Source organism: Oncorhynchus masou, chromosome 3 (assembly GCF_036934945.1).
Source record: "Oncorhynchus masou masou isolate Uvic2021 chromosome 3, UVic_Omas_1.1, whole genome shotgun sequence".
Taxonomy (NCBI): domain Eukaryota; kingdom Metazoa; phylum Chordata; class Actinopteri; order Salmoniformes; family Salmonidae; genus Oncorhynchus; species Oncorhynchus masou.
The window spans coordinates 43,617,507-43,633,237 of record NC_088214.1 but is presented as its reverse complement, the minus strand read 5'-3'; the positions used below and the strand labels follow the sequence as shown (position 1 = coordinate 43,633,237).

At 42.9% G+C, this 15,731-nt stretch overlaps 1 protein-coding gene across 2 annotated transcripts in view; it reads right to left on the bottom strand.

Annotated features, from left to right (window-relative positions):
- Positions 1–1,462: 1,462 nt before the first annotated feature.
- LOC135517589 (serine/threonine-protein kinase N2-like) overlaps positions 1,463–15,731 on the bottom strand; it is a 59,164-nt gene continuing 44,895 nt past the window's right edge. For both annotated transcript variants that reach the window (XM_064942045.1, XM_064942037.1), the window contains exons 12-22: positions 8,933–9,071; positions 8,508–8,656; positions 8,063–8,138; positions 7,839–7,930; positions 6,694–6,870; positions 5,983–6,045; positions 5,823–5,899; positions 4,575–4,717; positions 4,177–4,284; positions 3,931–4,011; positions 1,463–3,687 (exon numbers count right to left, since the gene is read on the bottom strand). In XM_064942045.1, the coding sequence (XP_064798117.1) occupies positions 3,484–3,687; positions 3,931–4,011; positions 4,177–4,284; positions 4,575–4,717; positions 5,823–5,899; positions 5,983–6,045; positions 6,694–6,870; positions 7,839–7,930; positions 8,063–8,138; positions 8,508–8,656; positions 8,933–9,071 (1,309 nt within the window). In that variant the 3' untranslated portion in view covers positions 1,463–3,483. The remainder of the gene's footprint in view (positions 3,688–3,930; positions 4,012–4,176; positions 4,285–4,574; positions 4,718–5,822; positions 5,900–5,982; positions 6,046–6,693; positions 6,871–7,838; positions 7,931–8,062; positions 8,139–8,507; positions 8,657–8,932; positions 9,072–15,731) is intronic.

Genomic DNA, 15,731 nt, shown 5'->3' with positions numbered 1-15,731 from the left:
AAGGTTACACTGTAGCTTAATAAGGGGAACTTGCTTTCAATGCTTCTCCTGGATTAATGGAGGTAAATTAGTGCCAACTACTTTTCTGCCAGAGGTGTAGATACTTATAAGACAGATCACATTTTAGTTTACCACTTACCTTGACTTCAAAGGATCATGCACTGAACAAAAATATAAATGCAACATGTAACGTGTTGGTCCCATGAGCGGAAATAAAAAAATTCCAGATATGTTCCATTATTTCTCTCAAATTTTGTGCACAAATGTTTATATCCCTGTTAGTGAGCATTTCTCATTTTGCCAAGATATTCCATCCACCTAACAGGGGTGGCATATCAAGAAGCTGATTAAACAGCATGATCATTACACAGGTGCACCTTGTGCTGGTGGCAATAAAAGGGTGCTGAGGAGTATTTCTGTCTAATAAAGCCCCTTTGTTGGGAAAAAACAAATTCTGATTGGCTGGGCCTGGCTCCCCTATGCTCTCCCAGGCCGACCCATGCCTGCACTCCTGCCCAGTCATGTGAAATCCATAGATTAGGGCCTAATTAATTTATTTCAATTGACTGATTTCCTTATGAATTGTAACTCAGCAATATCTTTGAAATTGTTGGATATTGCATTTATATTTTTGTTCAGTATAATTCCATGCTATTTCTCAAAAGCCAGACCCAGCTTGGGCTGAGTTGTAAGCCTCGTTTATACCTGGCGCTAATATGTATCCGTTGTCCTGATCTTGTCCACATTCTCACTGTGTCCATATTTTCACATGGTTGAAGCCTATTAAAATGTGTCTCATATTCGTCCTCTGACAAGTTCCTGGTTCATCCCTGTATGCAAATGATTTAACAGCTATTCTTTCAAAATAATATTTTCTTAAAGGGATATTGATGCCATAAGTCGATGGTGCATCCTGTCAATGTTTTTAGAAGACGGAATAATTATTTCAATGTTTTCACCATCTACACTTGTAAGATATCAAGGCACAATGCATGACTGACTACCTCTGGGCGTGGCAAGGAACATCACAATCTGATCAAAATGTGTCTTTTAATCATCTACACCCCATCTGAAAATGTGGGCACAATCAGAATGGAGGACAAGACAAAGGATGCATGTTAGAACCAGGTATAAAAGAGGCTATAGAGAATGGTAGAGGCCTCTAGTGGCCAAAAGGCTGTTTAAGCATGGGCAGCGCCATTTTAACATAGTCAACTGCGTGGGAGCTCTTATGGTTATGGGTTGTAGCCTGAAAGGCGCTGCCTTATGCTGTCACATACACTATAAAATGGCACAGATGAGTCTTCTATGGTCTGAGTTCAGTAAGATATATATACACACTCTCTGGGACATGGATGGACAGTGGATTGCCATAGTATGTTGATGGCCAGTTTCTACAGGAGATTCTTAAAGCGAAGACAGCAGAGTTGTGTGAGTGATGTCACCAATGGAATACGACATGCAAAGGAAGTAACACCACTCTAACGGCGTTTAATTTGTGCAATAATGATATGGCGACAAACAACGACTGCAAAATGCTTCTATACACCAGGTTCAACAGTCTTGTGTAACTTCAATGTGGTGTACCATTAAAAAAAGGTTTGTATGTATGTAACATGCTCAAACAGCCCCCCCCCCAAAAAAAACTGTACAATCTTTTTTCATTATTACGCTAAACATAGATAATTAAAAAGTATCTTGATAAAATTAGTACGTTCAGCTTAATTGTGTGTACACATATATATATATAAAATATACCCTGCCCTCCCTTGTAGTGATTCATTTACATATTGTCTGCACAAACTGGCTCTGAGCTTAGTTTACACTCCAGAGTAAAGTTTCCCCTAGGATTAGGTCCCCTTTACCCAATCCTAACTTTAACCAAGAGGCATCTTCACCCATCACGGTTTTCCATAGTCCCACTGTCAGGACTGGAGGGATGGGTTTTGGTAATCAGCTGTACTGTATCAGTCACTTCAGATCCACCATTTGACCATGTCCAATCATTGCAGGCTGCGAGATCTCCTTGCTCTTGTATCTCCTTCAGTTAAGAGAATGATTGCAGTATCGAGGTTGGGATCAATTCCATTTCAACTCGGTCAATTCGGGGAGTGAATGGAAAGTCAACAGAAATACTAAATTCACTCTTGGCTTCGATTGGAATGGAACTGACAAACTCTGTAAGAAATGCTAGCGGAATCGATTCTGCCCTCAAGAGTACAACATTGCTAGCTGAACGCATTGCTACCCCTCAATAATTAGATCTAGGGGGCTGTACATATCAAGGGTCTCAGAGTAGGAGTGCTGATTCTGGATCAGGTCCCATATAAAGTGATTTGGAATACTAAAGGCAAAACTGATCCGAAATCGGCACTTTACTCCGAGACGCTGATACATATGGCCACTGCTTTTTTGGTGCTAGGAATCCACCAGAAGGAGCCATGTCAGGATAGGTCTCCGTAGTGTGTGTGTGCTCCTTACAAATGATCACGTTTAAAACGGTGCCGTCTCCTTTGATTTGTGGTATGCTGTGTAGTCTAGAACGGTTGCACTGCAATAATGATAGTGTATTTCAACAACCATACAGCACTACATCAAGAAACCCTTAAAAAACGGTACAATTAACGCTCATGTAAAACTGGCATGGGCACAGTACACGGGGGACAGAGTTTCTGTAATACCACGAGGACTAACACTGGACGCACTGCTTCTGTGTCACGATCATCCGTTTACAAAGAACGGTTCCTGGGCTCTATTCTTAGACATAGCTCTAAGCTTGGGGAGAAAAACAGGAACATTTTAAGGCATCTTTAAATATATATATTTTTTAAAACAGCTGGGGGAGAGAAAGACCAGGATAAACTAAAAAGGAGACCTTCCTTGGGTTTCAAGTGACGAGGCAGTAGTAGTCAAGATGTTTGTTGTCTTTAAACCTTAAGTGACGGTTCAGTGATAAAATGCTCAAAGCGCTCATAATTCCGATATACAACATGGCACACGTGTTAACCCTTACAGAGAGATATGTCATTTAGATATGGCAGTGGGCTTGCGATATGACTTGTTAAAAATACAGAGGAATACTATTCTGTACATGATCAAAAAAAACGTAACAATCATGTTATTCGATATCACGGCTATATTGCCGGCCTTTCCTTTGACAGAGTTCACTTGACAACATTCTCAGTGGTCAGACAATGGACATGACATGCGCTGGAGGCCTCACTCCTCTTTTTCCCCTTGAAGTTTCTAAAGAGAAGAAAAATGTTGTTCTCTCTCTGTTAAAGAATAACCTCGGGGGTTCAGTTGTGGGAGCGGGGGGGGTCTTTAATTGGCAGTGCACCGTTTGTTCCCGTCTTGCAACGTTGGTTTGGAAAAGAGGTGTTTTAAAAATGGTGAGCTACAGTCAGTCAGCGCTGTGTTGGTTGGTTCACAGTGTGTGTTTGTTCAACACATTTGGAGGAGGGAGAAGAGGGGAGAGGGGGGCTAACACCAGTCTGCGATGTAGTCAAAGTCAGAGAACATGTCCTGCTCGTCCCCGCTGAGCGCCCTAGGTTCTCTGGGTGGGGTCAGGATGGGCGCTTCTGAGGTAAATTCGTCATCGAAGTTGCTGACGTCGTTGGAGTCCTGGATGGTCGGGACAAATGGAGGCTTAACCTTCTTGGCCAGTAGTCCGTTCCAATCCATATTCTGGGGGGCGGGAGAGAAAATGGGTGAGGAAATAGTGAATTTATGTCAACTCTCAGGATAGACTTGTACTGTATCATCTACCTCACGAGAAAAACTGTTTGCGACAATAACCAAGAGTAGGCAAGTCTCATGAACAGGAAACTTCATATGTCATTTTGTGGTGTCCACATTGCCTAAAATTGTGGCTGTGTTTATAATGTTGAAAGACATTAAATATGAGAAAGTAGAACATTCTTTACTTACTCTGAAGAACAGATGTTTTTTGACTTCCTCTGCGTCTCGCTCTCCTGCCCCCAGACGTCTTTCTGGACTCCTCCTCAAAAGCTACAAACAAAAAAGAGCATTAGAAAGTAGAATAAACATTGAAGCTGTAATTCAATGACGCAACGGTCTTTTGTTTCTTTTCATTTCACACTTTCCGATTTCTGATAGCAGTAGTTTGAGGTGTTGTGTTTCATTAGGATCAATTTGAAGGGATCCGGAACCCACCCTTCTCATGACAGAGATAGCCTCCGTTGAGAGGAACCTTGGGTAGCGGACTTCATCGTTGACGATGCTGTCAAACACCTCCTCTTCATCATCTCCAGGGAATGGAGACTGGGTCAGGAAAAAAAGTTTATCCCCACATACAGTCAATGACATAATATATATATATATATATATATATATTTTTTTTTTACATGGAATGTACTGACCAGACCAGCTATGTATATAATGTTAGAAAGGTCATGACAATTGTGATAAAGGCAAAAACATTTTTAAAAATAATCTTGTCAATTCAATGCCAAGATTCTAAAATGTTCTGTTCTCTGAGCTGACAAAGTACTGACCAGTCATAACACTGAGTAGGTATCCATGTGACAGATGTGAAGGTGAGACCCACTTACCTCTCCAACCAGCATCTCAAAGATGAGGACCCCCAGACCCCACCAGTCCACAGCACGCGTGTACGACGTCTCCGTCAGAACCTCGGGGGCCAGGAACTCTGGCGTGCCACAGAACGTACTGGTGCGGTCCCTGAACCCCATTCCTGCCAGAATACATATAACCATGACACATGTTTAGTACAGAAACTTTACACCCAGACATATACATACATACATATTTTACACCCAGACATATACATACATACATACACATATATATTTATACACACACACACACACACACACACACACACATATATTTTACACACATACATATATACACACACACATATATATATATATTTTACACACATACATATATACACACACACATATATATATATATATATATATTTTACATATATATAGTTTTTTTGGGGTACTTTTTTAAACTCCCTTTTCTCCCCAATTTCATGGATATCCAATTGGTAGTTACATTCTTGTCCCATCGCAGCAACTCCCGTACGGACACTGAAGAGGCGAAGGTCAAGAGCCATGTGTCCTCCGAAACACGACTCCGCCAAGCTGCACTGCTTCTTGACACACTAATCGCTTAACCCGGAAGGCAGCCGCACCCGTACGGTGTTTTGGAGGAAACACCGTACCGCTGGCAACTGAAGTCAGCGTGCATGCGCCCGGCAGCCACAAGGAGTCGTTAGAGCACAATGGGACAAGGACATCCGTACGGACACTGAAGAGGCGAAGGTCAAGAGCCATGTGTCCTCCGAAACACGACTCCGCCAAGCTGCACTGCTTCTTGACACACTAATCGCTTAACCCGGAAGGCAGCCGCACCCATACGGTGTTTTGGAGGAAACACCGTACCACTGGCAACTGAAGTCAGCGTGCATGCGCCCGGCAGCCACAAGGAGTCGCTAGAGCACAATGGGACAAGGACATCCCAGCCAGCAAAACCCTCCCCTAACCTGGACAGCGCTGGGCCAATTGTGCGCCGCCTCATGGGTCTCCCGATTGAACCCGGATCTGTAGTGAGGCCTCTAGCGCTACGATGCAGTGCCTTAGACTGCTGCACCAGTCGGGAGCCACCAGGCATGTACGTTTGACACCAATATACGGTTCAGATCAGCAGAGGCCTTAGTTAGAGTTAAGGTTTTGACTGAGTCAGATGTAGGTTATTATACATTTATCTTGACATTCAATGGTGTTGGAAAAGTGACATTAATTTGAGGTTGTGTTTGTCCCACTTACCCTCTTTGCAAAGGCCAAAGTCAGCAATTTTTACATATCCCTCAGTGTCCAATAGCAGATTGTCAAGCTTCAGATCTCTGAAAGTGAAACAGAATCATGAGAATCACCATCGATGTTATATCAGAGCATTTATTCACCCAGTGAATGGAAATATGCTTACCTGTACACAATCTCATGTTCATGTAAAAATTGTAATCCCAATACGACACAAGCTGCATAAAATCTACCAAAGACAAGAAAAAAATAAACAGTTGGTGTCAGCAAAGAATCAGACAAATCAGGAGAGAATCCACTTTGTAATATATAAACTATTATAATATGATGTAGAATACAAGACACTGGATATGTGGGTGAGCACTTAAGACACTAGTTCAAAGCCAACAGCATTATTGGTGAGGGGGGCGACTGAAGATAATCTCGGTGCAGCAGCAAAACTTCAATGTTCACAAAGAAAGTAAGCCTTTAAACCCCCCCCCCCCCCAAAAAAAAGTGCAAGTCAAGTCATTTTACAATTGCAAGTCATGATTTTATGGGTTGCTTTGCATAATATTTGTATATTGAGTAAGGCGCACTGTAGCAAAAACTTTTACAAAAGGAAAATGAAAATCAGTGTTCTTATTGGACAAAATCCAGGTAGCTCCTCCTTGTGTCGCTCTGCATCAGAAAGTTGTCTGCCTAATGAACAGCGTGGCAGGTAGCCAAGTGGTTAAGAGCGTCGGGCAAGTAACCAAAAGGTAAAAAAAAAAAAAAAGAAGAGGTAAACAATCTGACAATGTGCCCTTGAGCAAGGCACTGAACCCTAAGTCACTCTGAAAAAGAGCATCTGCTAAATGACTGAAATGTAAATGAACAGGACCCTGGAGTCACTCACATGGCCCTGGGCTCGGAGAAGACGTCAGCGTGGATGTGCATCATCAGGTCTCCCCCGGCAGCGTACTCCATGACGAAGCACACGTGCTCCTGCGTCTGAAAGCAGGCGAAGAGGTTGACCAGGAACGGATGGCGCACGCTGTTCACCGTTTCAAAGATACGTTTCTCACACATCAGACTAGGGGAGGAAGACAGAGAAACAAGGACGTAAGCCCCTGATACCTGAGCAAGGCTCTTCTTAGATTACAAAAGGAATTCAATGCTACTCAAATCCCCTGTGTAAATCAATTCCTGAAATGAAAACGCATAATATAGATTAAGTCATTTACCAGACGCTTTTATCCTAACGCAACCCACAGTCATGCGTGCACACATGTTACGTATAGGTGCCACATGGAATCGAACGCACTATCCTGGCGTTGAAAGAGCCATGCTCTACCAACTGAGCTTACAGAGGACCACAAAATAAATCAGCCCAAACTCTTGGTCAGAAAGCTAAGCTAATATCTTATTGGCCAGGTGGAAATCATCAAATAAATAGAAATCACTCTGCCATTACATGATTGATAAAATTCTAAAATGTTCACCTAAATTTCAGTTTAGGTGACAAAACAAGCAAAGAATCATTATATAATTTTAATAACCAAAAATATCGTACTTCCGGCTGTTTGAAGCTGATGTACAATTTACTACATCAGTACATTTCTGTTACTAACCCCCACCAGGCCTAAAAATAAAATCTGTCCGTTTGCATCAGAGAAAATGTCTTCCAACCCAGTCTCTAGAAACATTTGATGGATTTTTCCATGAATATATTTGAGGACACATTGAATTTCTGACATTCGTTGAAGGCTGTTAGAAAATACACGAGGGTTCTGTATGTAACACAAGGAAACTGACTATACATAAATAAAACAAAACAAAAAAAGAACACAAAAATACTACTGATAACTATATTACTACTAATCAGAGTATGTCAGAGTATTTCCGGCTGTTTGAAGGTGATGTCCAAAACCCGAAAGCCGTAGTCAACTCTGAACCGAATAACAGGGTTGAACAAAGGTCAACCTGTTACGCTCAGCAAACAGTTATAAAGGCATCAGTATCAGGCCTAATTGGTTTAAGTGCTCAGGTTGAGCCCCTTACCTGTCCACCTCGTCACGAGCCACAATGTCTCCTTTCTTCAGGGCTTTGATGGCAAACATCTCTCCCGTGCTTTTATACTCAGCTAACAATACCTGTGTGGAGTGGGGGAAGAGAGGAGACATTTTAGGAAAGCTAGGTTTTTTACCCCTCTTCAGAAACAGCTCATTTCTCTAGAAGGGCTGTAAAAAAAGGATCGAGAAATGGGTTGGGTGTGTACTATGTACCTTTCCGAAATGACCACGACCAAGGACTGCAACACATTTGAAGTCGTTGAGACTAAACTGAAATTGTTCTTCTTCCCTGGAAATGGAGGTAGATATCATATTACATGGAAAAATACAAACTATTGCTTTCAATAAGCCCCCAAGGAAATCATTCTCGTGGAAGCTGGGCGAAACACACTGCCCCAATACATTGACTGGAACCAATCAAAAATCGATTAAAAGCAAGTTATGCATGCATCTGAGTTTCTCCCCAAACAGCATTGGAGTCGCAGATATTCAGCCTATTTGAGAGGACCAGTTTTAAGAGAGGCACAGAATCGCTGATCTTGATCACATGCGGACTAGTTATTTGGGACGCAAGGTGATTTGTAGATGAGTGATTCTGCGCAGTCCAACTGCAACCTAGTCGTTCTCCCAAACATGCACGTTGTTAAGTGAGCCCTACCTTATCTCTGTGTCATTCTGTATGGCTGTGAGCTCCAGGTCTGGAGGCTGGATCTCCGGCTCTACTACATTGTCTCGTCTGTCTAGGTCCAACGACTTCACCGCTATGCTGTTCCTCTTGTTCAGGAAGTCAAACGATGCCAGTGCATCCTGCATAGGTAGAACACAATTCTTAGGAGGATGGGGCAGTGGGGTTGTGTTCAGAATGGCAAACTGTAGCAAAACGCTTTGCAATGGAAAATGTTCAGGTTCAGTACATCCCCCGTTTAGCATTTGTATTGTTATTTTACTGAACACGATTCAAGTTTCCATTGACAGTTGTTTCAAGTTTTAATTCACTTGAACTGGGATGACCATTACCAAATATGACTATGTGTCACTACTTCCTCTAAATCGGGGATCTCCATGGTAACCCCATGTCCGTACCTGTACTTCCTCCTTGTCGGGCAGTTTGTTGTCCTGTGCCAGTGGTTCTCTGATGCCCGCGGGTAAAGGGTAGTGCTTGGGTCCCGAGGTGGGCTCTTTATCAAAGTCCAGCTTGGTCACCAACGGGTCACTAATGTCACTGGAAGGGAAGGTGCCACATCTTAATTACAGAGGAATACAGTGACTTGCAAAATTATTCAGACCCCTTCACATAGTGGGATTCAAATGTATTTCTAATTTTTGTCAACAAATAACACAAAATACTTGAATGTAAAATTGGAAGAAATGTTAAATAGTCATTGCATAAGTATTTGGCTCCCTGAGCCAATACATGTTAGATCCACATTTAACATTGGTTACAGCTGCGAGTCTTCTTGGGTAAGTCTATAAAGAGCTTTGCACACCTGGATTGTGCAATATTTGTGCATAATTCCTATCAAAATAGATTTTCAGGCAGATGCAAGTTAAAACTATAACTCAGGAACATTCACAGTCTTCTTGGAAACTCCAGTGTAGATGTGGCCTTGTGTTGTAGGTTATTGTCCTGCTGAAAGGTGAATTCATCTCCAGTGTAGATGTGGCCTTGTGTTGTAGGTTATTGTCCTGCTGAAAGGTGAATTCATCTCCAGTGTAGATGTGACCTTGTGTTGTAGGTTATTGTCCTGCTGAAAGGTGAATTCATCTCCAGTGTAGATGTGACCTTGTGTTGTAGGTTATTGTCCTGCTGAAAGGTGAATTCATCTCCAGTGTAGATGTGACCTTGTGTTGTAGGTTATTGTCCTGCTGAAAGGTGAATTCATCTCCAGTGTAGATGTGGCCTTGTGTTGTAGGTTATTGTCCTGCTGAAAGGTGAATTCATCTCCAGTGTAGATGTGGCCTTGTGTTGTAGGTTATTGTCCTGCTGAAAGGTGAATTCATCTCCAGTGTAGATGTGACCTTGTGTTGTAGGTTATTGTCCTGCTGAAAGGTGAATTCATCTCCAGTGTAGATGTGGCCTTGTGTTGTAGGTTATTGTCCTGCTGAAAGGTGAATTCATCTCCAGTGTAGATGTGGCCTTGTGTTGTAGGTTATTGTCCTGCTGAAAGGTGAATTCATCTCCAGTGTAGATGTGGCCTTGTGTTGTAGGTTATTGTCCTGCTGAAAGGTGAATTCATCTCCAGTGTAGATGTGGCCTTGTGTTGTAGGTTATTGTCCTGCTGAAAGGTGAATTCATCTCCAGTGTAGATGTGGCCTTGTGTTGTAGGTTATTGTCCTGCTGAAAGGTGAATTCATCTCCAGTGTAGATGTGGCCTTGTGTTGTAGGTTATTGTCCTGCTGAAAGGTGAATTCATCTCCAGTGTAGATGTGGCCTTGTGTTGTAGGTTATTGTCCTGCTGAAAGGTGAATTCATCTCCAGTGTAGATGTGGCCTTGTGTTGTAGGTTATTGTCCTGCTGAAAGGTGAATTCATCTCCAGTGTAGATGTGACCTTGTGTTGTAGGTTATTGTCCTGCTGAAAGGTGAATTCATCTCCAGTGTAGATGTGGCCTTGTGTTGTAGGTTATTGTCCTGCTGAAAGGTGAATTCATCTCCAGTGTAGATGTGGCCTTGTGTTGTAGGTTATTGTCCTGCTGAAAGGTGAATTCATCTCCAGTGTAGATGTGACCTTGTGTTGTAGGTTATTGTCCTGCTGAAAGGTGAATTCATCTCCAGTGTAGATGTGACCTTGTGTTGTAGGTTATTGTCCTGCTGAAAGGTGAATTCATCTCCAGTGTAGATGTGGCCTTGTGTTGTAGGTTATTGTCCTGCTGAAAGGTGAATTCATCTCCAGTGTAGATGTGGCCTTGTGTTGTAGGTTATTGTCCTGCTGAAAGGTGAATTCATCTCCAGTGTAGATGTGGCCTTGTGTTGTAGGTTATTGTCCTGCTGAAAGGTGAATTCATCTCCAGTGTAGATGTGGCCTTGTGTTGTAGGTTATTGTCCTGCTGAAAGGTGAATTCATCTCCAGTGTAGATGTGGCCTTGTGTTGTAGGTTATTGTCCTGCTGAAAGGTGAATTCATCTCCAGTGTAGATGTGGCCTTGTGTTGTAGGTTATTGTCCTGCTGAAAGGTGAATTCATCTCCAGTGTAGATGTGGCCTTGTGTTGTAGGTTATTGTCCTGCTGAAAGGTGAATTCATCTCCAGTGTAGATGTGGCCTTGTGTTGTAGGTTATTGTCCTGCTGAAAGGTGAATTCATCTCCAGTGTAGATGTGGCCTTGTGTTGTAGGTTATTGTCCTGCTGAAAGGTGAATTCATCTCCAGTGTAGATGTGACCTTGTGTTGTAGGTTATTGTCCTGCTGAAAGGTGAATTCATCTCCAGTGTAGATGTGGCCTTGTGTTGTAGGTTATTGTCCTGCTGAAAGGTGAATTCATCTCCAGTGTAGATGTGACCTTGTGTTGTAGGTTATTGTCCTGCTGAAAGGTGAATTCATCTCCAGTGTAGATGTGACCTTGTGTTGTAGGTTATTGTCCTGCTGAAAGGTGAATTCATCTCCAGTGTAGATGTGGCCTTGTGTTGTAGGTTATTGTCCTGCTGAAAGGTGAATTCATCTCCAGTGTAGATGTGGCCTTGTGTTGTAGGTTATTGTCCTGCTGAAAGGTGAATTCATCTCCAGTGTAGATGTGGCCTTGTGTTGTAGGTTATTGTCCTGCTGAAAGGTGAATTCATCTCCAGTGTAGATGTGGCCTTGTGTTGTAGGTTATTGTCCTGCTGAAAGGTGAATTCATCTCCAGTGTAGATGTGGCCTTGTGTTGTAGGTTATTGTCCTGCTGAAAGGTGAATTCATCTCCAGTGTAGATGTGGCCTTGTGTTGTAGGTTATTGTCCTGCTGAAAGGTGAATTCATCTCCAGTGTAGATGTGGCCTTGTGTTGTAGGTTATTGTCCTGCTGAAAGGTGAATTCATCTCCAGTGTAGATGTGGCCTTGTGTTGTAGGTTATTGTCCTGCTGAAAGGTGAATTCATCTCCAGTGTAGATGTGGCCTTGTGTTGTAGGTTATTGTCCTGCTGAAAGGTGAATTCATCTCCAGTGTAGATGTGGCCTTGTGTTGTAGGTTATTGTCCTGCTGAAAGGTGAATTCATCTCCAGTGTAGATGTGGCCTTGTGTTGTAGGTTATTGTCCTGCTGAAAGGTGAATTCATCTCCAGTGTAGATGTGGCCTTGTGTTGTAGGTTATTGTCCTGCTGAAAGGTGAATTCATCTCCAGTGTAGATGTGGCCTTGTGTTGTAGGTTATTGTCCTGCTGAAAGGTGAATTCATCTCCAGTGTAGATGTGGCCTTGTGTTGTAGGTTATTGTCCTGCTGAAAGGTGAATTCATCTCCAGTGTAGATGTGGCCTTGTGTTGTAGGTTATTGTCCTGCTGAAAGGTGAATTCATCTCCAGTGTAGATGTGGCCTTGTGTTGTAGGTTATTGTCCTGCTGAAAGGTGAATTCATCTCCAGTGTAGATGTGGCCTTGTGTTGTAGGTTATTGTCCTGCTGAAAGGTGAATTCATCTCCAGTGAATTCATCTCCAGTAGATGTGGCCTTGTGTTGTAGGTTATTGTCCTGCTGAAAGGTGAATTCATCTCCAGTGTAGATGTGGCCTTGTGTTGTAGGTTATTGTCCTGCTGAAAGGTGAATTCATCTCCAGTGTAGATGTGGCCTTGTGTTGTAGGTTATTGTCCTGCTGAAAGGTGAATTCATCTCCAGTGTAGATGTGGCCTTGTGTTGTAGGTTATTGTCCTGCTGAAAGGTGAATTCATCTCCAGTGTAGATGTGGCCTTGTGTTGTAGGTTATTGTCCTGCTGAAAGGTGAATTCATCTCCAGTGTAGATGTGGCCTTGTGTTGTAGGTTATTGTCCTGCTGAAAGGTGAATTCATCTCCAGTGTAGATGTGGCCTTGTGTTGTAGGTTATTGTCCTGCTGAAAGGTGAATTCATCTCCAGTGTAGATGTGGCCTTGTGTTGTAGGTTATTGTCCTGCTGAAAGGTGAATTCATCTCCAGTGTAGATGTGGCCTTGTGTTGTAGGTTATTGTCCTGCTGAAAGGTGAATTCATCTCCAGTGTAGATGTGGCCTTGTGTTGTAGGTTATTGTCCTGCTGAAAGGTGAATTCATCTCCAGTGTAGATGTGGCCTTGTGTTGTAGGTTATTGTCCTGCTGAAAGGTGAATTCATCTCCAGTGTAGATGTGGCCTTGTGTTGTAGGTTATTGTCCTGCTGAAAGGTGAATTCATCTCCAGTGTAGATGTGGCCTTGTGTTGTAGGTTATTGTCCTGCTGAAAGGTGAATTCATCTCCAGTGTAGATGTGGCCTTGTGTTGTAGGTTATTGTCCTGCTGAAAGGTGAATTCATCTCCAGTGTAGATGTGGCCTTGTGTTGTAGGTTATTGTCCTGCTGAAAGGTGAATTCATCTCCAGTGTAGATGTGGCCTTGTGTTGTAGGTTATTGTCCTGCTGAAAGGTGAATTCATCTCCAGTGTAGATGTGGCCTTGTGTTGTAGGTTATTGTCCTGCTGAAAGGTGAATTCATCTCCAGTGTAGATGTGGCCTTGTGTTGTAGGTTATTGTCCTGCTGAAAGGTGAATTCATCTCCAGTGTAGATGTGGCCTTGTGTTGTAGGTTATTGTCCTGCTGAAAGGTGAATTCATCTCCAGTGTAGATGTGGCCTTGTGTTGTAGGTTATTGTCCTGCTGAAAGGTGAATTCATCTCCAGTGTAGATGTGGCCTTGTGTTGTAGGTTATTGTCCTGCTGAAAGGTGAATTCATCTCCAGTGTAGATGTGGCCTTGTGTTGTAGGTTATTGTCCTGCTGAAAGGTGAATTCATCTCCAGTGTAGATGTGGCCTTGTGTTGTAGGTTATTGTCCTGCTGAAAGGTGAATTCATCTCCAGTGTAGATGTGGCCTTGTGTTGTAGGTTATTGTCCTGCTGAAAGGTGAATTCATCTCCAGTGTAGATGTGGCCTTGTGTTGTAGGTTATTGTCCTGCTGAAAGGTGAATTCATCTCCAGTGTAGATGTGGCCTTGTGTTGTAGGTTATTGTCCTGCTGAAAGGTGAATTCATCTCCAGTGTAGATGTGGCCTTGTGTTGTAGGTTATTGTCCTGCTGAAAGGTGAATTCATCTCCAGTGTAGATGTGGCCTTGTGTTGTAGGTTATTGTCCTGCTGAAAGGTGAATTCATCTCCAGTGTAGATGTGGCCTTGTGTTGTAGGTTATTGTCCTGCTGAAAGGTGAATTCATCTCCAGTGTAGATGTGGCCTTGTGTTGTAGGTTATTGTCCTGCTGAAAGGTGAATTCATCTCCAGTGTAGATGTGGCCTTGTGTTGTAGGTTATTGTCCTGCTGAAAGGTGAATTCATCTCCAGTGTAGATGTGGCCTTGTGTTGTAGGTTATTGTCCTGCTGAAAGGTGAATTCATCTCCAGTGTAGATGTGGCCTTGTGTTGTAGGTTATTGTCCTGCTGAAAGGTGAATTCATCTCCAGTGTAGATGTGGCCTTGTGTTGTAGGTTATTGTCCTGCTGAAAGGTGAATTCATCTCTGAAAGGTGAATTCATCTCCAGTGTAGATGTGGCCTTGTGTTGTAGGTTATTGTCCTGCTGAAAGGTGAATTCATCTCCAGTGTAGATGTGGCCTTGTGTTGTAGGTTATTGTCCTGCTGAAAGGTGAATTCATCTCCAGTGTAGATGTGGCCTTGTGTTGTAGGTTATTGTCCTGCTGAAAGGTGAATTCATCTCCAGTGTAGATGTGGCCTTGTGTTGTAGGTTATTGTCCTGCTGAAAGGTGAATTCATCTCCAGTGTAGATGTGGCCTTGTGTTGTAGGTTATTGTCCTGCTGAAAGGTGAATTCATCTCCAGTGTAGATGTGGCCTTGTGTTGTAGGTTATTGTCCTGCTGAAAGGTGAATTCATCTCCAGTGTAGATGTGGCCTTGTGTTGTAGGTTATTGTCCTGCTGAAAGGTGAATTCATCTCCAGTGTAGATGTGGCCTTGTGTTGTAGGTTATTGTCCTGCTGAAAGGTGAATTCATCTCCAGTGTAGATGTGGCCTTGTGTTGTAGGTTATTGTCCTGCTGAAAGGTGAATTCATCTCCAGTGTAGATGTGGCCTTGTGTTGTAGGTTATTGTCCTGCTGAAAGGTGAATTCATCTCCAGTGTAGATGTGGCCTTGTGTTGTAGGTTATTGTCCTGCTGAAAGGTGAATTCATCTCCAGTGTAGATGTGGCCTTGTGTTGTAGGTTATTGTCCTGCTGAAAGGTGAATTCATCTCCAGTGTAGATGTGGCCTTGTGTTGTAGGTTATTGTCCTGCTGAAAGGTGAATTCATCTCCAGTGTAGATGTGGCCTTGTGTTGTAGGTTATTGTCCTGCTGAAAGGTGAATTCATCTCCAGTGTAGATGTGGCCTTGTGTTGTAGGTTATTGTCCTGCTGAAAGGTGAATTCATCTCCAGTGTAGATGTGGCCTTGTGTTGTAGGTTATTGTCCTGCTGAAAGGTGAATTCATCTCCAGTGTAGATGTGGCCTTGTGTTGTAGGTTATTGTCCTGCTGAAAGGTGAATTCATCTCCAGTGTAGATGTGGCCTTGTGTTGTAGGTTATTGTCCTGCTGAAAGGTGAATTCATCTCCAGTGTAGATGTGGCCTTGTGTTGTAGGTTATTGTCCTGCTGAAAGGTGAATTCATCTCCAGTGTAGATGTGGCCTTGTGTTGTAGGTTATTGTCCTGCTGAAAGGTGAATTCATCTCCAGTGTAGATGTGGCCTTGTGTTGTAGGTTATTGTCCTGCTGAAAGGTGAATTCATCTCCAGTG